This window comes from Pseudophryne corroboree, chromosome 5 (genome assembly GCF_028390025.1).
Source record: "Pseudophryne corroboree isolate aPseCor3 chromosome 5, aPseCor3.hap2, whole genome shotgun sequence".
NCBI lineage: Eukaryota > Metazoa > Chordata > Amphibia > Anura > Myobatrachidae > Pseudophryne > Pseudophryne corroboree.
Genome location: NC_086448.1, coordinates 824813556 through 824836305, shown reverse-complemented (window position 1 = coordinate 824836305; position 22750 = coordinate 824813556). Strand labels below are relative to the sequence as shown.

The window sequence follows — 22750 nt, the reverse complement described above, 5'->3', positions numbered from 1 at the left end:
AACCAAGGGTAACACATGCAACAACCTACAATACAGCTTTGTGTTACAGTGATACCTAAACATATAAAAACAACCGCAACTAATGAGAGCTGCTCAGGGCTACCAGTCGCCCTCACAAGGAGGGGTGCGTACAGTCCAGAATAAACAGGAATTAAACCCTATAGGCCCAGTGTAATACCAGTATTGCAACAGCGCATAGATTTTGAGGCAGGTATTAAAGCAGCAATTTTTTGTTATTGTATTTTTATTTATTTTTTAGGCAAAACCAACCGGCTTTATATCCAGCTGCAGAATCGCCGTCAGATTTGCACTTACTGTATGCCACGCTTTTTTTTTATACAGGCTGCAGACATGTTTAATGCATGGTTCAATGCAAAATAGGATAAGTTTGCAATCTGTCCCTGCAATGATGACTGACCTGAAAAACTCCCACAGCTTTTTGGCGTAGTACTTGATCTCCTCCTGCGCCATACTCAGAAGATGCAGGTTGGCCCCCAGACCGGAATACGTGGCCTGGAAAGCCACGGAGAGCATCTTTATGTGTTTCTTCAATGGATGGTGAGAAGAATTGAAGGCCTGGAAGGAAACAGCCATTGCTGGTTACACCAGTATAAACCAGTATAAAAATCATGTCAAAGTATGCCACGCCCGCAACCATGGAGCCAAGCCCACATTAAGGTAAGCTACTTTTCATTTTACTTCTTGCTCTTTGAAACATCAGAGGCGGATTCAATAACAAGTGATGTACTTGACGGATTCAATAACAAGTGATGTACTTGAGGTGTTGCTATCAGAACCGAGTGTGTAATGGCAGCACATAATATCCACAACATCGCTCATATGGGCTGCGCGGTGAAATGAGGGATGTCGCTATACCATAACTCGCATAATTGCCCTCTCAGCTGAAATTGCCGCTCTCTATCTCTGTGTCTCCCACACAAAATATTCTGACCAGTCGATAATCCCACTTCCCCCAATGTCACATGCTCTTTGTTACCCCGCACCAGACATGGGCCCTCATTCCGAGTTGTTCGCTCGTTCTTTTTCATCGCATCGCAGTGAAAATCCGCTTAGTACGCATGCGCAAAGTTCGCACTGCGACTGCGCCAAGTAACTTTACTATGAAGAAAGTATTTTTACTCACGGCTTTTTCTTCGCTCCGGCGATCGTAATGTGATTGACAGGAAATGGGTGTTACTGGGCGGAAACACGGCGTTTCAGGGGCGTGTGGCTGAAAACGCTACCGTTTCCGGAAAAAACGCAGGAGTGGCCGGAGAAATGGTGGGAGTGCCTGGGCGAACGCTGGGTGTGTTTGTGACGTCAACCAGGAACGACAAGCACTGAACTGATCGCACAGGCAGAGTAAGTCTGGAGCTACTCTGAAACTGCTAAGTAGTTAGTAATCGCAATATTGCGAATACATCGGTCGCAATTTTAAGAAGCTAAGATTCACTCCCAGTAGGCGGCGGCTTAGCGTGTGTAACTCTGCTAAATTCGCCTTGCGACCGATCAACTCGGAATGAGGGCCATGATTCATGTTTGTAAGCAAAGTAAGTGGATAAAACCATGGAGGTCATTCCGAGTTGTTCGCTCGCAAGCGGATTTTAGCAGATTTGCTCATGCTAAGCCGCCGTTTACTGGGAGTGAATCTTAGCATCTTAAAATTGCGAACGATGTATTCGCAATATTGCGATTACACACCTCGTAGCAGTTTCTGAGTAGCTCCAGACTTACTCGGCATCTGCGATCATTTCAGTGCTTGTCGTTCCAGGTTTGACGTCACAAACACACCCAGCGTTCGCCCAGACACTCCTCCGTTTCTCCGGCCACTCCTGCGTTTTTTCCGGAAACGGTAGCGTTTTTTCCCACACGCCCATAAAACGGCCTGTTTCCGCCCAGTAACACCCATTTCCTGTCAATCACATTACGATCGCCAGAACGATGAAAAAGCCGTGAGTAAAATTACTAAGTGCATAGCAAATTTACTTGGCGCAGTCGCAGTGCGAACATTGCGCATGCGCATTAAGCGGAAAATCTCTGCGATGCGAAGATTTTTACAGAGCGAACAACTCGGAATGAGGGCCCATGTGCACTGCAGGTGGGGCAGATGTAACAAGTGCAGAGAGAGTTAGATTTGGGTGGGTTACATTGTTTCTGTGCAGGGTAAATACTGGCTGCTTTATTTTTATACTGCAATTTAGATTTCAGTTTGAACACACCCCAATAATTTGCCTTATTGGTATTGTTTGTTATCTATAATAAGCAAATTTGTCCTCTAATTATAAAATATTAAAGCCTGTATTTGTCTGGATCTTACATAGGGGTACCAGCTGCTAAAACTTCCAAACCATTGGGGTGCCACTTAAAATTGTCCCATGTGCAGTGTCTGGCACACGTGCCGGGGGGGTGGTGGACCCCTAATCTAGGACATGTTATTTCACAGTCATGCAAAGACAATTACTGAGGTTTCGGACCAAGAATGAATGAACTGAATAGAAGAAACGCGGTCTTACCTTTTCCAAATAACTCTTCAAGGCCTCAGGTGCTTGCTGGAGACTCACTTCTTTCATAATATCCTCAATCTTGCATGAAACTTCCTCACTGTCCCTATAAAATGGACCAAGAACATGTGTAGGTTATAGCCTGGTTGGGAGCTCAGCGCATACATTCCTTGTGTTAGATTAGGCCTCCGACCCGAAGTGTATTAATGTAACCAACAGGTCTCTATCCCCAAGTGCATTAATGTACACAGCAGGCCTCTAACCCCAAGTGCATTAATGTGTCCAGCAGCACCCTAACCCCAAGTGCATTAATGTACCCAGCAGCACCCTAACCCCAAGTGCATTAATGTGTCCAGCAGCACCCTAACCCCAAGTGCATTAATGTGTCCAGCAGCACCCTAACCCCAAGTGCATTAATGTGTCCAGCAGCACCCTAACCCCAAGTGCATTAATGTGTCCAGCAGCACCCTAACCCCAAGTGCATTAATGTGTCCAGCAGCACCCTAACCCCAAGTACATTAATGTACCCAGCAGGCTCAGCTACCCATGATACCAGCTGGCAGCAGTAAGAGGGGCCCCACCGCGTCATAGGCCAATATTAGACCAGTTTGCGGGTCCGTGTGACCCTGCTCGCTGACTTTATAGTGTGCTGTAGTTAATGCATTTTAGGTAAGGTAGAGTAATGTGCATTTGCTATCCCACCAACTCCATTACTGTTTATTAATCATAATAATAATAATAATAATAATAAACAAGCAAGTTAATTATAGATATATAATCCCGAGTCCTGGCGTCATTACAGTGTTATTAGCAAAACGTGTGCATTAAAAATAGTGCGGGAAATGATTGCAGATTATAGATGTCACCTTTGGGAGTTCTGTGACCTACAGCTTTGAGCTTATGTATCATCGCAGAACTCCAGGGTGACTTCCAAAATCCGTATACGTTACAGTACAAGGGTACATTATCCATATATGTGACATGAGGACAGAATAAACCTCACTTCTGATCTGGCCAAATCCCGCCCCAATCCGCTAACATCATGGTATATATCAGCTATATGAATAGCGAAGGTTAGTATACGTTGTATCACGCTGCAGTCACATACACATACACGGTTATATTGCTGGACGTGATTCCTGCCCACCTCTGACAGTACAGGTACTCCTGAGATTTCCGAACTTTCTTGCTGGACTTTACATTAAAGCCGAGGAACATTTCTTCAACTTCAGTTTTGCACCCAGACTGGAGGTATTTCTGGAACTGCTGGAACATCCCCTGCCAGCGCTCCTCAACGGGGAAGGTTCCCACTCCAAACTGGCTGCAGGACGGGAAAACAAAGATCAGCTCTCTTCTACGGAACAGGTGGGAACAAGAACCATAGCTAGATTATGGGGGGGATGCAGGGCATATTGTACCCCAGGCCCCCTTGTCAGGGGGCCCCCCATCCAGAGCACACTGACATCACTAGCTTTCCCTCTTAAGCAGCAGCAGAACCAGCAGCCAGAATGCGAGCAGGACAGTATGCAGTGAAGGCAGAGACAGGAGTATCATGTTTCATGAGCTACCGATGGAGCTTTCCAACCAGAGGAGAGATAGGAGAGTGGAGAGATCTGTAAGTGACACAGGGATCCCAGCTTCTCCTCCTCCCCACCTGGGTGTCTGAGTCCTGTGTAAACTGTTATGCAACTAAACCATTTAGGTTTAGAGCTAGAGACACACACATAGAGTCCTCCTGAGTCCTGTCCCAGTGTGTAAGTAATACAGAGGCTGATGCTATTCTTGCATGTGACAAGATAAATTATTTTATTTTTCTATGTGTATTTTAAGGTTAAGTTGTCTGAAAATGTTATATAAAAGTTGTCTTTCAATGAGGTGGAGCTATAAACAGTACCCAGCCATTATTAAACTATTAGTTTAAAACAAATATACACCATTGGTTTAAATGTACTATACACAATCCATACCTCCCACCATGACCCATTCCAGGAGGGACAACATGTTCTCTACCTAGACTTCCTTCTTAATTTATGATTGCAATTACCTGTGTTGAAACACCTTTCTTATCAATTAAATAGTTCAACACATGTGATGCCAATCATATATTTAGTGGAAAGTCCAGATAGAGAGCATTTTGTTCCTCCTGGAATGGGACATGTTGAGAGGTATGCACAATCTAATAAACACTACCCACCTTCCACTGGGGCCCCCCTGTCTTAAGTGACCCGGGCACCCCCGAAGGCTTAATCCGGCCCTGACAAGAACACCTGGCGCAATGACGCAAAGGGGGAATTCAATTGTTTGCAAAGTCGGTTGGGTGTCTGTTTTTTCCTGTCTATTACAGTAGATAGGAAAAAACAGACTCCCAACTGACTTTTCAAAGAGTTACTCTTTGAATAGATTAATCAAAGACAATATCTGACTCCTCCCCTTTTATAGCACAGGATCCGTATATTATATCCGTTATTAGGGGCCTATTCATGAAGAAGCGGCACTAGCAGTTACTTTCTATCGCTGCTCTAGTGATGATAAAGGAAATCGCAGATAATCAGTTGCCTTGTCAATACTGACTGCACATGCAAAGCGAAAATGAAAGACTGCACACCAATTAAAAAAAAAAAAAAAAATATATATATATATATATATATATATATATATATATATATATATATATATGAAACGAAATAGAGGAGATGGCGCCAAGGGAGTTATATCAACACCCTACCTAAAAACGGACCCTTACAGTACTCTCCGGATAAATTACGTCAGATAACAAATACTAACATAAAAATTTATTAAAACAACATATAAACCCGACACAAATGTTCATAAGTATACAGAGTTGATACATTTACATTTGTCGCACAATTTGAACAATCAGTTTGTAGTGATGAGGAAAAAGCGTAGATATATCACTACGATTTCCTCCTTCTCCTTATTGTAGATTCGGAGGTAACATCAGATAATAGATAGATAAATATATATTTTAGACATTTGAATGATAAACTTAAAATACTAATTACTTCTAATGAGTATTTTACCGCTAGATGGCACTGTTTCATTTGAATGATAATCTTACCACTAGGTGTCACTGTTTCTTTGCAATCTATGCGGTCAATTCGGGTAGGTGTGAGTTGGGTTCTGCAAGCAGTTTTCACGGTAAACTTGTGCCGCGAATTGCACAGTGACGTGCGGTGAGGTCAATGGCTGGGGAGGCACTGGCCAGTGTGGGTGGGGAAATGATGCGATGAGCGAAGAAAGGAAGACAGAAAGGGTGCGGCTGGGGAATCGTGTTAGAGACAGGACAATGAGAGGGAGAGGAATAGGGGCAGAGAGAGGCGACTGGGGGAGGTAATAGAGGGTGTCAAAAACAGTACAATGACAGAGCAGTCACAAATGGAGAGGGTCAGAGACAGGGGCAGGTGGAGAGACCGAATGGGGCTATGGGGTAATAAAGTCAGATACAGGACAATAATACCCCTTTCAGACATATGACCCGGGAATTACCCTGCTCAAGTCCCGATATTTTCTCTCCAGCAAAAACCCGGGTTTTCCTTCAGACCCCCTTTCATACTACACCACAGACCCGGGAAATTCCCGGGTTGGCCCCTTTCAGACATAAGCTGGATTTTTCCGTTTTTAAGGCAGTGTCATCATTTTAAGGGGACGGTTTTTGCAGGCACATAATAATGAGGTCATGCAAAGCGGAGGGCAGGCTATTAAATTCCATGTTAGGAATACAGTAATTTCATATGTATATACCAATAAACAGAACACCAGTTTTTCTTTTCCAAAAATGTTTATTTTAGAAAGAATAAAAGTTTTTTTTCAACTTGTAAAACGTGTGTGCACATATTTTACATCTTTAATGAGATCCTCCCAATTATGAGGACATACCGTATATACTAGAGTATAAGCCGACTTTTTCAGCACTTTTTTTTGTGCTGAAAAAGCCACCTCGGCTTATACTCGAGTCAGTGCACAGTGACAGGGAGTGCAGTGTGACAGGAGTGCAGTGTGAAGGAGGGACACGGAGCGCACAGCGCGCGGCTCTCCTGTGTCCCTCCTGCATCTCCGGCGGCAGCGGCGGGTCTATTAAAGGAAGTACCCGTTCGTGACCTCTGATCACAAACCGGCACTTCCTTTAATAGACCCGCCGCGGCCGCCGGAGATGCAGGAGGGACACAGGAGAGGCGCGCGCTGTGCGCTCCGTGTCCCTCCTTCAGAAGACAGCACGGGATCGACGGAGGGGTAAGTAACAGCACTGGGGGAGCATATTTGGCACTTGGGGAGGGGGCATATCTGGCAGCAGCATGAGGGCATATCTGGCAACAGCATGAGGGGCATCTGGCAGCAGCATGAGGGCATATCTGGCAGCAGCATGAGGGCATATCTGGCAGCAGCATGAGGGCATATCTGGCAGCAGCATGAGGGACATGTCTGGCAGCAGCATGAGGGCACATCTGGCAGCAGCATGAGGGCACATCTGGCATCAGCATGAGGGCATATCTGGCAGCAGCATGAGGGCACATCTGGCAGCAGTATGAGGGCATATCTGGCAGCAGCATGAGGGCATATCTGGCAGCAGCATGAGGGCATATCTGGCAGCAGCATGAGGGGCATATCTGGCATCAGCATGAGGGCATATCTGGCAGCAGCATGAGGGCACATCTGGCAGCAGTATGAGGGCATATCTGGCAGCAGCATGAGGGCATATCTGGCAGCAGCATGAGGGCATATCTGGCAGCAGCATGAGGGCATATCTGGCAGCAGCATGAGGGCATATCTGGCAGCAGCATGAGGGCACATCTGGCATCAGCATGAGGGCATATCTGGCAGCAGCATGAGGGCACATCTGGCAGCAGCATGAGGGCATATCTGGCAGCAGCATGAGGGCATATCTGGCAGCAGCATGAGGGGCATATCTGGCAGCAGCATGAGGGGCATATCTGGCAGCAGCATGAGGGGCATATCTGGCAGCAGCATGAGGGCATATCTGGCAGCAGCATGAGGGGCATATCTTGCACATCTGACACTGTGGGGCATATTTGGCAGCATGAGGGCATATTTGGCAGCATGAGGGCATATCTGGCACTGTGGGGGCATATCTGGCAGTATGAGGGCATATCTGGCACTGTGGGGGCATATCTGGCACTTTGGGGGCATATCTGGCAGTATGAGGGCATATCTGGCACTGTGGGGGCATATCTGGCACTGTGAGGGCTGTGTACGGCTAGAGCTGCATTTCCCACCCTAGGCTTATACTCGAGTCAATAAGTTCTCCCAGGTTTTTGTGGTAAAATTAGGTGCCTCGGCTTATATTCGGGTCGACTTATACTCGAGTATATACTGTATATGGTATCTGTTCCCCTCCGTCTGCTGCTGATGAGGTCATCAGCAGGCATCAGGCGGCCCTTTCTGACCAATGAAAACCTTTTTCATGCAGCCAGAGAGCAAATTCCCGGGTCGCGCCTTTCAGACTTAGCCCGGGAAGCCAACCCGGGAAGAGAAACCCGGGAAAAACCCAGGTCAATTGCAGGGTTGGCGACCCGGATCACATTCCCGGGTCGGTGCCTTTCAGACATACCAAATTCCCGGGTTGATGTGCGTTCATGTGTAAAAACCCGGGAATTTAGAGTATGTCTGAAAGGGGTATAAGAGTGCAGTCACGCATCGAGAGGAACAGGGGCAGAGAGAGGATGGGAGGCGGGGCCAGCAACAGAAATCTTGGGGCCCAATACGTGGATATCTCTGCCCTCCTCCACCTCGGCCCCGCACACACACATCCACTTCCCCCTGCAGCTGTCACTAAAATTCCCCTTAGGGGAGAAGGAAGTGAGGGGGAGAGAGAGAGAGAGAGAGAGAGAGAGAGAGAGAGAGAGAGAGAGAGAGAGAGAGAGAGAGACAAAAAGAGGGTTTGTACCAGTGATGTATGGGACGGATGCCCAGTGGCTGGTTGGGGAGGAAGTCAGTGAATAATGAAAACCAGGCCTCCTTTTCAGGCATCCAATCAGGGCGTGTTAGACAGCAGTGTGCCACGCCCCCTCTGGATCCGTCCCTGCATCTGCTTCTATCACAGCCCTGCCCCTGAGGAAGCGATAGAGGTGCCTCATCCCCTTGTTTTTTTCAATGGGCTTTTCCTGCCGACGGCCGTGGCCCCGCCCCCCGCTTCATACAATTTATAATTGTCAGTGGGAGGCAGCGAGCGCTGCCTGCCATCCAGTTATGGCCAGGTTTTTTTACAGCAAAAATTATTACAATATTACAAAGAAGTTAGTTATAAATAACACAGAATCTGTTATAAATATCTTCTTTGTAACATAGTAACATAGTAACATAGTATTTGAGGTTGAATAGAGGCAAATTGCCCATCGTGTTCAACCTGTTTTAAGTTGTAATGATTCTACATACTTGCTGAATAATGTTTTATGACTAGTTAGCTACTATAGCTCACGTTACCCCCGGATTAACCACATTGATATTTTAAGTATTATAACCTTGGATATCATTTTCATTCAGAAATGTATCCATTCCTTTTTTAAATCCAATTACAGAGTCCGCTATTACCACCTTCCCTGGCAGGGAATTCCCAATTGCACCAATTCATTTCCAAACTCGCACTTATATAAATATCAAAGTGCGGTAAAATAAAGATGAATTTCTCCCAAAAGATCAATATTGAGTTAAATGATGTAGGATAGATATATGGATGTGTATTGATGAGAGAGGGGTTTTAGAACTTGCAGATGAGAGGTACTGTAAAAGTGTTTTTTTACAAACTAGTATAAAACACTACAAAATGACTATATTTATGTACCCCACAATGTTGGAAAGACTGTAATTTGCTGGAAAAATAAAAATCTGTCTTGATATCCTTTTTCCACGATTAAGTGTAAGTATTAGCTATCTGACACCTTTTATGAACTTCACTGCTTTCCTTATGGCCACTATCAGCCTTCTATAGATGAAGCCTCGCTCATCTAGCCTTCTATGCTGCACCTAGTTGCACCAAGGCTTATTAGCATAAGCCTTTCATCTATTGTTCTCAGCTGCAATACAATACAGAGAGAACAATACAGCAGGGGATTAAGTCATTACAGCAGGGGATTAAGTCATTACAGCAGGGGATTAAGTCCGACTGCCCTGGCTCAATTAATCCTGTTAAAGGGATAGATGAGCAGGGCGCCATCTGTATATGGTCCAGCTATACCAGTTGTCACTATTTTGGGGTCCAGGATGGATTCCCACTTTTTCATGCACTTCTCCCAGTTTGATTTTTGTAGAAAGGTTGCGCAACTTTGCCGTGAATTGGAATTTATTGTTGGACCTTGCATTTCTCTGGAGCGCACATTCACGCATTGTATGCAACTTTCATGGCACAAACTCACTTTTGCAAACTCGTTCCTAGAGTAATTGAATTGCTCCTTATAGGTGATACAGTATATCTCTATACTGAGTGACTTGACAGCTGTTGTTCCTGGTATTAGCGCTGGAGTCTCAGATAAATGGCGACATGCGGTCAGAGCGCTGAAGCTTTTACTGAACATTTACAAATATAAAACTGGCCGTCCTTATCAACAGATCTAATGTAGATATCTGTGCGGGTTTGTGTCCAGCCCTCTGCGCACAATGACTACTCACTGTTTCCTCTTCAGGAACTGGTCCTGGTAGCCGCAAGCCGTGCTGAGGACTCCCTGCGTCTGCAGGCCAGAGTCACCACTCCTGTTGAAACTCCCTTCCAGGGTAAAGCCGTTGGCAAACATCAGTTTTCCCTAAGAACAAACCGAGATGATGACCATACTCTCATACTTCTCCGGTAACGTACATTAGATAGAGATGAATCAAGCATTTCCTTTTTTTTTTTACAATTGAAAGTTTATTGGAGAGATGCAATTAAAAAATAAAAACAAATGAAGAAATACATACACAATGGCCCTCATTCCGAGTTGATCGCTCATTGCCGATTTTCACAGCGTAGCGATCAGGCTAAAAAACGGCAAAAATGCGCATGTGCATGGTACGCAGCGCGCATGCGCTAAGTACTTTCACACAAAACTTTGTAGTTTTACACAAGGTCGAGAGAGGTTTTTCTTCGCTCGAGTGATCGTAGTGTGATTGACAGGAAGTGGGTGTTTCTGGGTGGAAACTGACCGTTTTCCAGGAGTGTGCTAAAAAACGCAGGCGTGACTGGTAAAAACGCAGGAGTGGCTGGAGAAACGGGGGAGTGGCTGGCCGAACGCAGGGCGTGTTTGTGACGTCAAACCAGGAACTAAACGGACCGAGGTGATCGCAATCTAGGAGTAGGTCTGGAGCTACTCAGAAACTGCAGGGAATTATTTAGTAGCAATTCTGCTAATCTTTCATTTGATATTCTGCTAAGCTAAGATACACTCCCAGAGGGCGGCGGCCTAGCGTGTGCAATGCTGCTAAAAGCAGCTAGCGAGCGAACAACTCGGAATGAGGGCAGATATCACGTCACATCATCTCTCTCATTTTAAACTTACGAATTAATATTACACTGTAAAATAGGGGGAGATGTACCAAATAGTGAAAAGAGTGGGGAAGTGAGCCAATGGAGAAGTTGCCCATGGCAACCAATCAGCATTGAAGTAACATTTATAATTTGCATACTGTTAAATTACACAGGGCAGCCGATTGGTTGCCATGGGCAACTTCTCCACCGGCTCACTTATTCACTTTTATCACTCCTTAGCACATCTCCTTCTTACAGAGAAAACAAAACATACTGTATGGATTTTATTTCCATATTCCTTGCGGTTCCCCGGGAGCGGCACGTGCAGGGAGAGGCTGCTGGGAGATCTCCTGCCACCAGCTATGTCTTCTAATGAGATGCCTTCAGGTCTGTGAGTCACCTCTGGGAAGTGTTTGTATCTCCCCTTTAGCTCTGTACTTTGGGCCTAATTCAGACTTGATCGCTGGGCTGCTAATTTTGCTGTCCTGCGTTCACATAGTCGCCGCCCAAGGGGAGTGTAAATTTGCCCCGTGCAAGTGTGCGATCGCATGTGTATGCCGTGCTACAATTGTCCCTCAGTCAGCGGACAGCTGTAATCCGTTCGCACCACACTCACCATCGAATGTTTTTACCAGTGAGAGCACTCTAGGACTTACTCCTACCGTGCGATGAGAACGGGCTGATCGGGGCTGGAGCGGACATCACACACCCGCCCTGAAAACGCTTGGGAACGCCTGCGTTTTCCCAGAAAATGTACAGCGCTACATAGTATGTTGGCGATGTATAAAAAAGCTAGTTCACCAAATCATTCATAAATGTAATAGCAATTTAGCTGCATCCATTTAACAATGAACTTTTATATGTTTCTTATTTAATTCAACGTTTTTTGTTAAAGAAAAATTGCTAAAGCGTACCACATGTAATCCCTTTATAAATTCTTCCCAACATGATACACCATGAACATAGCAAAGTACAGTACTAACCTTTCCAGACAGTAAGCATTCTTCTGTGAACTCCCCCTCGTACACCAGGTTCTCTTCTGTAATCAGAACACCATTGCCCTGGGAATACAGATACAGTTGTACATCTAGTTATAGTGACTAAAGAGCATGCTGGGATTAGTGGTCCATGCGTTGCAAGTGCAGGTTTAAGAGAGTCTCATAAAAGTAAATGATAACTTGTGATCTGCACTCATATTGGGTAGCAGCATTTTATAGCAGCTAACAGCCACAATATCAGGAAACTGTTCTGTATGTTTATATCCTGAAAGTCACTAAGGGGCACTGTGACAGGTCCGTACTTGTGTACTGTGCAGGAAACGTTGGCGAGAGTAAGCCGCCTTCCTGGCTTTCTGGAGGAATGGGCCGAGCCTTGATTCTGCAACATACAGTCACGTGATGACACAAATTGTGGCCGTGATAGAGCTCACGGCAGAGTAATAAATAGGTAGGTAGGCAAATATGTACAGAGTATCCCTAACCATGCGAATCATGCCCTCACTGCCCACAGTGCTCATGGCTGCCAGCATACATCCCGCTGCTCGGAGCAGCACCAGGGGATTCAGTCAGCGACTACTTTTAGGTAATTAAGATCTCTGTTATGCACATGGGCACCTAAGTCATACCCCTAGTGTGCTGGAATCCTGTTAATAAATACAGGTAGTTGGGTCACCTTTGAACGTAAAATCCCCCCAGACACTACTTTCAACTTATTTTCATTTTGATTGCAAACTAAGGAGGGATCTAGTGCGGAGTCTCTCACCACTTTCCCCTTCCACTATGTCCTGAACTTTGCTGCCTGCCCTATGTCTTCTGCTGCCTGCCCTACGTCTTCTGCTGCCTGCCCTATGTAATCTGCTGCCTGCCCTATGTAATCTGCTGCCTGCCCTACGTCTCCTGCTGCCTGCCCTACGTCTCCTGCTGCCTGCCCTACGTCTCCTGCTGCCTGCCCTACGTCTCCTGCTGCCTGCCCTACGTCTCCTGCTGTCTGCCCTACGTCTCCTGCTGCCTGCCCTACGTCTCCTGCTGCCTGCCCTATGTCTCCTCCTGCCTGCCCTACGTCTCCTGCTGCCTGCCCTATGTAATCTGCTTTTTCTAGAAAAGGGACACAAGGTCCAAAGGACGCTGCACAGGTGAATAAACTGAGTTTTAGGAGATGTCGATAGTCTAACCAACCAATTAAAGAGAATATTCACAAAAAGGGCCAAAGGGTCCTTATATAAGTCAATAGGGGTTGGAGGTGCGCCACTAAGCTGAATTATAGTATTTTTGGGGTGGGGATTTTTAGTGTGAGCCACTAGTGGGCCTACCACTAAAAAGATGCTTATTGTGTGGCGCACTCTTTTTTGAAATGATTATTCTATATTAAAAATTATTAAATCTTTATTTCCATGTTTAAAAAATTAGCACCAAAAACAGGCAAATTATCCAATCTGGTTGCCTGAAAGTGCAGGAAGGGAAATCTATATAAGATATAAATGTAGATACACAGTTATATATAATAAATTTGCCTGTTTTTGGTGCTAATTTTTTAAACATGGAAATAAAGATTTAATAATTTTTAATATAGAATAATCATTTCAAAAAAGAGTGCGCCACACAATAAGCATCTTTTTAGTGGTAGGCCCACTAGTGGCTCACACTAAAAATCCCCACCCCAAAAATCCTATGTAATCTGCTGCCTGCCCTACGTCTCCTGCTGCCTGCCCTACGTGTTCTGCTGCCTGCCCTACGTCTTCTGCTGCCTGCCCTACGTCTCCTGCTGCCTGCCCTACGTCTCCTGCTGCCTGCCCTACGTCTCCTGCTGCCTGCCCTACGTCTCCTGCTGCCTGCCCTATGGTGCCTGCCCTATGTCTCCTGCTGCCTGTCCTATGTCTCCTGCTGCCTGCCCTACGTCTTCTGCTGCCTGCCCTATGTAATCTGCTGCCTGCCCTATGTAATCTGCTGCCTGCCCTATGTCTCCTGCTGCCTGCCCTACGTCTCCTGCTGCCTGCCCTATGTAATCTGCTGCCTGCCCTACGTCTCCTGCTGCCTGCCCTACGTCTTCTGCTGCCTGCCCTACGTCTCCTGCTGCCTGCCCTACGTCTCCTGCTGCCTGCCCTACGTCTCCTGCTGCCTGCCCTACGTCTCCTGCTGCCTGCCCTACGTCTCCTGCTGCCTGCTCTACCTCTGCTGCCCCGTCTGCTTTCATTCCGTTTACCCAGAGCCAGCCATAAGCATAGGCAAACTAGGCAATTGCCTACGGCATTTGATATGCCTAGGGGCATCATCAGCTTCTGCTGATTAAAATGATATGCGGCATGCCTATATTCTGTATGTAGCATTTCACATGCAGATACAGCCACAGTCTCACACAGTATATAGGCAGTTTAATCAGCAGAAGCTGCGTGTGCATCCTAGCCACATAGCAATGCAAATAAGATGCATTTTCATAAATAAAAAAAAACGTGCCCGACGTTAGCATTGATGCAAGATTTGTGAGGACACATCTGTATCCAAGCAGAGGCAGAGGTCACAGTGTTAGTGGAAGTGTGAGTGCTGTGTGCATGTGAGTGGGTTGGTTGTGCAGTAGTGTTCGGAATATTTGTAAGGAGCATTATGTGTGTCATGTAAAAATGCATTAATAATGTGCAACATATGTGTAAAGGGCACTGTGTGTGTCATGATGTGTATAAGGGCATTATTAATGTACGGCATATGTGTAACGGTACTACTGTATGTGTGTCATTATGTATATAGGGGCACTAATAATGTGCAGCAAATGTGTAGGGGGCACTGTGTGTGTCATTATGTATATAAGGGCATTAATAATGTGCGCTATATGTGTAAGGGACATTATGTGTAAAAGGGCATTAATAATGTGCGGCATATGTGTAACAGGGTACTACTGTATGTGTGTCATTATGTGTATAGGGGCACTAATAATGTGCAGCAAATGTGTAGGGGGCACTATGTGTGTCATTATGTGTATAAGGGCATTAATAATGTGCGCTATATGTGTAAGGGACATTATGTGTAAAAGGGCATTAATAAAGGTTGTCATAATGTGTAAGGTGCATTATGTTTATAAGGACATTAATGTGTCTCATATGTGTAAGGGGCATTACTGTGTGGAATTGTGTATAAATGCATTACTAATGTGTGGCATTATGTGTATAAGGTGCTCTACTATGTAGCGTTGCGTATAGAAAGGGCACTACTGTGTTGTCTAATGTGAATAAAGAGCAATATGGTGTGGTGTAATGTGAATAAGGAACAATTCAGTGTGATGTAATGTGAATAAGGGGCTCTACTGTGAGGAGTAACGTTTATAAAGTAAAGTGATAATACTGTGGGATGTAATATGAATTATGGACACTATCGCAAGATAAAATGTGAATAAAGTTGCAGTACTGTGTGGTGTAATTGGAATTGGGGTTACTATTGTGTGGCCATGACCCTTCCCAGCAAGAAGATGCCCCTTTTTGGGCTGTGCGTCAAATGTGTGAACTGTTCCTATTTAAAATATAGGGGGTACAAGGACTGCTATGGGTGAGGGGTGATGGTGCTGGGAATGAGGTGCAAGGTCAGAGGCAGAACCAGCGGTGGTGCTAGGGGGCACCAGCCAAAATCTTGCCTAGGGCATCATATTGGTTAGGGCCGGCTTTGCGTTTACCCCTATACCACCCAGAATGAAATTCAAACTCCTCTCACCTTCAAAGCTCTCACACCTCATCTGGGGTCTATGTACTTAGGGGGTAATTCAGACCTGATCGTTGATGTACGATAAAACACACAGCGGCAATGCTTTCACATGGTTCGAGTAGCCCTCTGCCTATGCAGCACAGCTGCGAAGGCAGAGGGCTACCCTCCATTTTTTTGGATCCGTGTAATGTCACGCAGCCGCTGCAACCCGCCCCAGCAATGGTTCGCGCACACTTTGTTTAAGGGGCGCAGTCCGTACAATGCAAGTGTTGACACCCCATTCCCGCTCCACTCCATGTCTTAAACTGCGTTCTGTAGAGAATACAGGGGGTGATTCGGACCTGATCACAGCGGGCGATCAGCAATAGACTGCGCATGCATATAAACCGTAATACGCATGTTCGTCTGCCAACAACAACAGGCATCGCCGGTCATCAACAGGCTAGTGCGAAAATTTCATTCACACAGCCATTCACATGCGGATTGACAAGAAGCGGGCGTTTGTGGGTGGTAACTGACCGTTTTCTGGGGGTGTCAGGGAAAACGCAGGTGTGTCCAAGTGTTTTCAGGGAGGGTGTGTGACGTCCGCTCCGGCCCCGATCAGCCCGTTCTCATCGCACTGTAGGAGTAAGTCCTGGGCTACACACACACTGCACACACTGATTCTATCGCACTATAGGAGTAAGTCCTGGGCTGCGCACACACTGCACACACTGATTCTATCGCACTGTAGGAGTAAGTCCTGGGCTGCGCACACACTGCACACACTGATTCTATCGCACTATAGGAGTAAGTCCTGGGCTACACACACACTGCACACACTGATTCTATCGCACTGTAGGAGTAAGTCCTGGGCTGCGCACACACTGCACAGACTGGAAAATCATTCACTGGTGAGCGAGGTACAAACGGATTTGCAGCTGTCCGCTGATTGAGGTTTTTTTTAGCAGCTCGGCGTACACATGCGATCGCACACGTGCACAGCGAATATACACTCCCCTTGGGTGGCGACTATCTGAACGCAGGACAACAATTTTAGCAGCCCAGCAATCAGGTCTGAATCACCCCCACAGTTTAGGACCTTGCACATGTGCATACGGGCGTGTGTAGATGTGCAAAAACCGCTTCATATCGATTTACGCTCATCATCGACAAGGTCTGAATTAGGCCCTAAGTCTTGGAGAGAGATAAAGTTGATGGAGATAAAGTACCAACCAATCAGCTCCTGTCATTTTTCAAACACAGCCTGTGACATGGCAGTTAGGAGCTGATTGGCTGTTACTTTGTCTCCGTCCACTGTATCTCTCTCCACGGCTTAGTACATAGGCCCTCATTCCGAGTTGTTCGCTCGCTAGCTGCTTTTAGCAGCATTGCACACGCTAGGCCGCCGCCCTCTGGGAGTGTATCTTAGCTTAGCAGAATAGCGAACGAAAGATTAGCAGAACTGCTACTAAATAATTCCCTGCAATTTCTGAGTAGCTCCAGAACTACTCCTAGATTGCGATCAGCTCGGTCCGTTTAGTTCCTGGTTTAACGTCACAAACACGCCCTGTGTTCGGCCAGCCACTCCTGCGTTTTTACCTGGCACACCTGCGGTTTTTAGCACACTCCCTGAAAACTGTGTTACCGCCCAGAAACACCTACTTCCTGTCACTCATACTACGATCACTCGAGCGATAAAAAAACGTCGCTCGAGCCTGTGTAAATCTATTAAGTTTTGTGTTAAATAACTAAGCGTATGCGTGCTGCGTACCATGCGCATGCGCATTTTCTACATAATCGCTCCATTGCGAAAAACGGCAATGAGCGAACAACTCGGAATGACCCCCATAGACCCCTGAGTCTCCTGCACTTACAGACTCATTTCAGCACAATCTTCCCCCTGCCCTCTTTGCTCAGCTTTAGATTTCTGCCTCACCTCCTCCCATAATGACGACCTCCCCCCTCACATTCCGGATTTCTTCTCTGGGTACTCTATCCTCTGGAATACCATCTCTCACTCTATTAAACTTTTACCCAGCTTCCCAGCCTTCAAGCGTGCCATTAAAACTATTTTTTTTCTATCTTAACACCCCTCCTCCAAACTTTGCATTTCTACAATTCAATCCTGGGAGTCCCAGGATTACAGGAATAGGTTGGGATTGGCTTCCTCAGACGTAAAGTCATTACTGTGGTATTAAAGGACTAAGCTGCTTTGTATCTATTTCTGCCTCACCAGTCTCTCCAGATCTCACCCCATTTGCTAATACCCAGCTGTATAAGTGACGTACCACCAGCTTATTGGCATTGAAGATCCCTTGGTAGCAGGAGCCGGTATGGAGAAGGACGATGCCAGGACCGTGTCTCTGGTTATCCAGCCACATTCCGATGTACCGCTCACCTCTGAGGAAACGAGAGGAATCAGCGATCAGCGAGGGAGAGAGCTCAAAGTGTTTTACACAATTATTTTCATGTGTCATTGTCACATATGTATCAAGGTTTATACATAGTATCCTCACCCCAATCTTACACGGATGTAAATAGAAAAGGGGATCTTTGGTTACATACCATTGAATCCTTTTAGTAACATAGTAACTACTAACTAACTAACTAAGGTTGAAAAAAAGACAATTGTCCATCGAGTTCAACCTATGTGTGGTCTCCTATGCAGTCTTATTATAGGACTAGTTATTTTTATGTAAGGACTAGTTATAATAACTATAATGTGTGCCTACGCACCATAACCCTGAATATCTTTATCCAATAGGAATTTATCTAACCCATTCTTAAAGGTGTTGACTGAGTCCGCAGTTACTACTCTCGCAGGCAGGGAATTCCAAACACGTGTCGTCCTTACTGTGAAAAACCTTTTCGCCTCAATGTGTGGAAACTCCTCTCCTCTAACCTAAGCAAGTGACCACGTGTCCTCTGAGCTGATCTTATAGAAAACAGGTCCCTCCCGAGCTCTGTGTATTGACCCCTTATATATTTGTAGAGGTTTGTCATGTCCCCTCTTAGTCTCCTCTTTTCCAGTGTAAACATGCCTAGCCTTGCAAACCTTTTCTCGTATTTCAGCGTCTCCATGCCTTTGATTAGTTTGGTCACCCGCTTCTGAACCTTTTCTGGCTCCAGGATATCCTTTTTGTAGTATGGTGCCCAAAATTGCACACAGTATTCAAGATGTGGCCTCACTAGTGATTTATATAACGGGAGTATAATACTCTCGTCCCTTGCATCAATTCCCCGTTTTATGCATGCTAATATCTTATTTTCTCCTGGCGGACACTGGACGATGGGGTTGCTGGCATGCTGTAGGAGCTGGCACCTAAATTAAAAACTACTGTATGCCTTTAAGCCTAAACTCCTTCCATCCACAGCTCCCATCCCCATCGCCCAGTGTCCCCCAGCAGCAACGTAAAGAAAAGTCCTTGGCATTTCCTAATCTCCAGCACACCAGGCCTATTACAGAGAGAGTGTGTACCATGGTCACCTCACCATGGCAGAAACCAAGCCCGCCATAACTGAGAGATTAACACTGGGCACCATAGCTAGCTCTGTGAGATGCGGAACACTATTGTATAATAAAAGGCCTTAAATACCGGCATTCGTTATTGTGATCACTCTACGAAGAAAACTACACCCCCCAAAAAAAAAGCTCATGTCAACCTTCTGTCATGTTGGCCTTGTTCACGTCGACCTATTTCAGGTGTCGACCTAGTTGCGGTCGACCAATAGTGGTCGACCTAGACACTGTCAATCTAAGTGTAGTTGACCCTATGATCCACACCCATAAATTTATGACAAAGTTGATGCTACCAAAAATCTACAAAAATATATGAACCCAATCTGATTGCTGGTACTAGAAATGAAAAAACTCAGCACAAAAACTATAAACTCAAAAACTATCAACACAATTACTCTCATACTGTCGCACAACGTATAATCAGTGTAGTTGGGTACGTTTAAGCCTATGCATGACCCTTACTCACTTGTGAGAGTTGTCCAACACTCCGTACCCAGTCCGCTTGTCTTTATCCCAATTCCCTGTGTATGTAAATGGGTTTGTAGTGGATACCACATTCTCCAGGATTCCAAATCCATGCCGCATGTTGTCCTTGAAGTACCCTTTATATACGGATTCATCTGCATACCTACAAAATACAGTACATCAATACATAGGTACATGATTTACAGTATGTTCCGGTTGTACGTGTTGGTTTTGTCATACTATAAAGGGAAAGTTCCTTCTAGCCAACTGTAATCTCTGAAATAACAGTTCACAAAACATATTTTATCATCGCGCAAATAAGATTTTCTCTAACGTCCTAAGTGGATGCTGGGGACTCCGTAAGGACCATGGGGATTAGCAGCTCCGCAGGAGACTGGGCACAACTACAAAGAAAGCTTTAGACTACTGGTGTGCACTGGCTCCTCCCACTAAGACCCTCCTCCAGACCTCAGTTAGATTCTTGTGCCCGGCCGAGCTGGATGCACACTAGGGGCTCTCCTGAGCTCCTAGAAAGAAAGTATATTTAGGTTTTTTTATTTTCAGTGAGATCTGCTGGCAACAGGCTCACTGCAGCGAGGGACTAAGGGGAGAAGAAGCGAACCTACCTAACAGGTGGTAGGTTGGGCTTCTTAGGCTACTGGACACCATTAGCTCCAGAGGGATCGACCGCAGGACCCGACCTTGGTGTTCGTTCCCGGAGCTGCGCCGCCGTCCCCCTTACAGAGCCAGAAGCACGAAGAAGGTCCGGAAAATCGGCGGCAGAAGACTTCAGTCTTCACCAAGGTAGCGCACAGCACTGCAGCTGTGCGCCATTGCTCCTAATGTACACCTCATACTTCGGTCACTGATGGGTGCAGGGCGCTGGGGGGGGGCGCCCTGAGGGCAATAGATAACACCTTGGCTGGCAAAATATACATCATATATAGTCCCAGAGGCTATATAGATGTAAAATTACCCCTGCCAGTATCACAGAAAAAGCGGGAGAAAGTCCGCCGAAAAGGGGGCGGGGTTTCTCCCTCAGCACACTGGCGCCATTTTTCCCTCACAGTTCCGCTGGAAGGAAGCTCCCTGACTCTCCCCTGCAGTCTGAGAAAACTACAGAAGGGTAAAAAAAGAGAGGGGGGGCACTAAATTTAGGCGCAGTATACATACATATATATATGTAATATATATAAAAAAGCAGCTATAGGGAAAACACTCATTGATAGTGGGATCCCAGTGTTATATAGCGCTCTGGTGTGTGCTGGCATACTCTCTCTCTGTCTCCCCAAAGGGCTTTGTGGGGTCCTGTCCTCTGTCAGAACATTCCCTGTGTGTTTGTGGTGTGTCGGTACGGCTGTGTCGACATGTTTGATGAGGAGGCTTATGTGGAGGCGGAGCAGATGCCTGTAAATGTGATGTCACCCCCTGCGGGGTCGACACCTGAGTGGATGGTGCTGTGGAAGGAATTACGTGATAGTGTCGACTCCTTACATAAAAGGTTTGACGACATACCTAATGTGGGACAGCCGGCTTCTCAGCCTGTGCCTGCTCAGGCGTCTCAAAAACCATCAGGGGCTCTAAAACGCCCGCTACCTCAGATGGTTGACACAGATGTCGACACGGATACTGACTCCAGTGTTGACGTCGAAGAGACTAATGTAACTTCCAGTAGGGCCACACGTTACATGATTGAGGCAATGAAAAATGTGTTGCACATTTCTGATGTTACCCCCGGTACCACAAAAAAGGGTATAATGTTTGGAGAGAAAAAACTACCAGTAGCTTTTCCTCCATCTGAAGAGTTAAATGAAGTGTGTGAAGAAGCGTGGGCTTCCCCTGATAAAAAGATGGTAATTTCTAAGAGGTTACTAATGGCGTACCCTTTCGCGCCAGTGGATAGGTCACGCTGGGAAACATCCCCTAGGGTGGATAAAGCGCTCACACGCTTGTCAAAAAAGGTGGCACTAACGTCTCCGGATACGGCCGCCCTGAAGGAACCTGCTGATAGAAAGCAGGAGGCTATCCTAAAATCTATTTACACACACACTGGTGTTATACTGAGACCAGCTATTGCCTCAGCCTGGATGTGCAGCGCTGCTGCTGCGTGGTCAGATTCCCTGTCAGAAAATATAGATACCCTAGACAGGGACACTATTTTGCTGAACGTAGAGCATATAAAAGATGCACTTTTATACATGAGGGATGCACAGAGGGATATTTGCCGGCTGGCATCCAAAATTAGTGCAATGTCCATTTCTGCCAGGAGAGGGTTATGGACTCGGCAGTGGACAGGTGATGCAGATTCCAAACGACACATGGAAGTTCTGCCTTATAAGGGTGAGGAATTGTTCGGGATGGTCTCTCGGACCTCGTTTCCACAGCAACAGCTGGGAAGTCTACATTTTTGCCCCATGTTCCCTCACAACCAAAGAAAGCACCGTATTATCAGGTACAGTCCTTTCGGCCCAATAGGGGCAAGCGGGTTAAAGGCGCGTCCTTTCTGCCCAGAGGCAGAGGTAGAGGGAAAAAGCTGCAGCATACAGCCAGTTCCCAGGAGCAAAAGTCCTCCCCCGCTTCCTCTAAGTCCACAGCATGACGCTGGGGCTCCACAGGCAAAGCCAGGTACGGTGGGGGCCCGTCTCAAGCATTTCAGCAAGCAGTGGGCTCGCTCACGGGTGGATTCCCTGGATCCTTCAAATAGTATCTCAGGGGTACAAACTGGAATTCGAGACGTCTCCCCCCCGCCGTTTCCTCAAATCTGCCTTGCCAACCACTCCCTCAGGCAGGGAGGCAGTGTTACAGGCAATTCAAAAGCTGTATTCACAACAAGTGATAGTAAAGGTGCCCCTACTTCAACAAGGAAGGGGTTACTATTCCACAATGTTTGTGGTACCGAAACCGGACGGTTCGGTGAGACTTATTTGAAATTTGAAATCCTTGAACACATATATCAAAAAATTCAAGTTCAAGATGGAATCGCTCAGGGCGGTTATTGCGAGCCTGGACGAGGGAGATTACATGGTATCGCTGGACATCAAGGATGCTTACCTACATGTCCCCATTTACCATCCTCACCAGGAGTACCTCAGGTTTGTGGTACAAGATTGTCATTACCAATTCCAGA

At 46.2% G+C, this 22750-nt stretch overlaps 1 protein-coding gene across 5 annotated transcripts in view; it reads right to left on the bottom strand.

Annotated features, from left to right (window-relative positions):
* Nucleotides 1–22750, bottom strand: part of ALS2CL (ALS2 C-terminal like) — a 156052-nt gene that overhangs the window by 11389 nt on the left and 121913 nt on the right. For all 5 annotated transcript variants that reach the window (XM_063924517.1, XM_063924522.1, XM_063924521.1 and 2 more), the window contains 7 exons: nt 19625–19786; nt 17927–18038; nt 11958–12035; nt 10143–10273; nt 3649–3822; nt 2514–2607; nt 419–576 (listed from right to left, as the gene is read on the bottom strand). In XM_063924517.1, coding sequence (XP_063780587.1) covers nt 419–576; nt 2514–2607; nt 3649–3822; nt 10143–10273; nt 11958–12035; nt 17927–18038; nt 19625–19786 — 909 coding nt within the window. The remainder of the gene's footprint in view (nt 1–418; nt 577–2513; nt 2608–3648; nt 3823–10142; nt 10274–11957; nt 12036–17926; nt 18039–19624; nt 19787–22750) is intronic.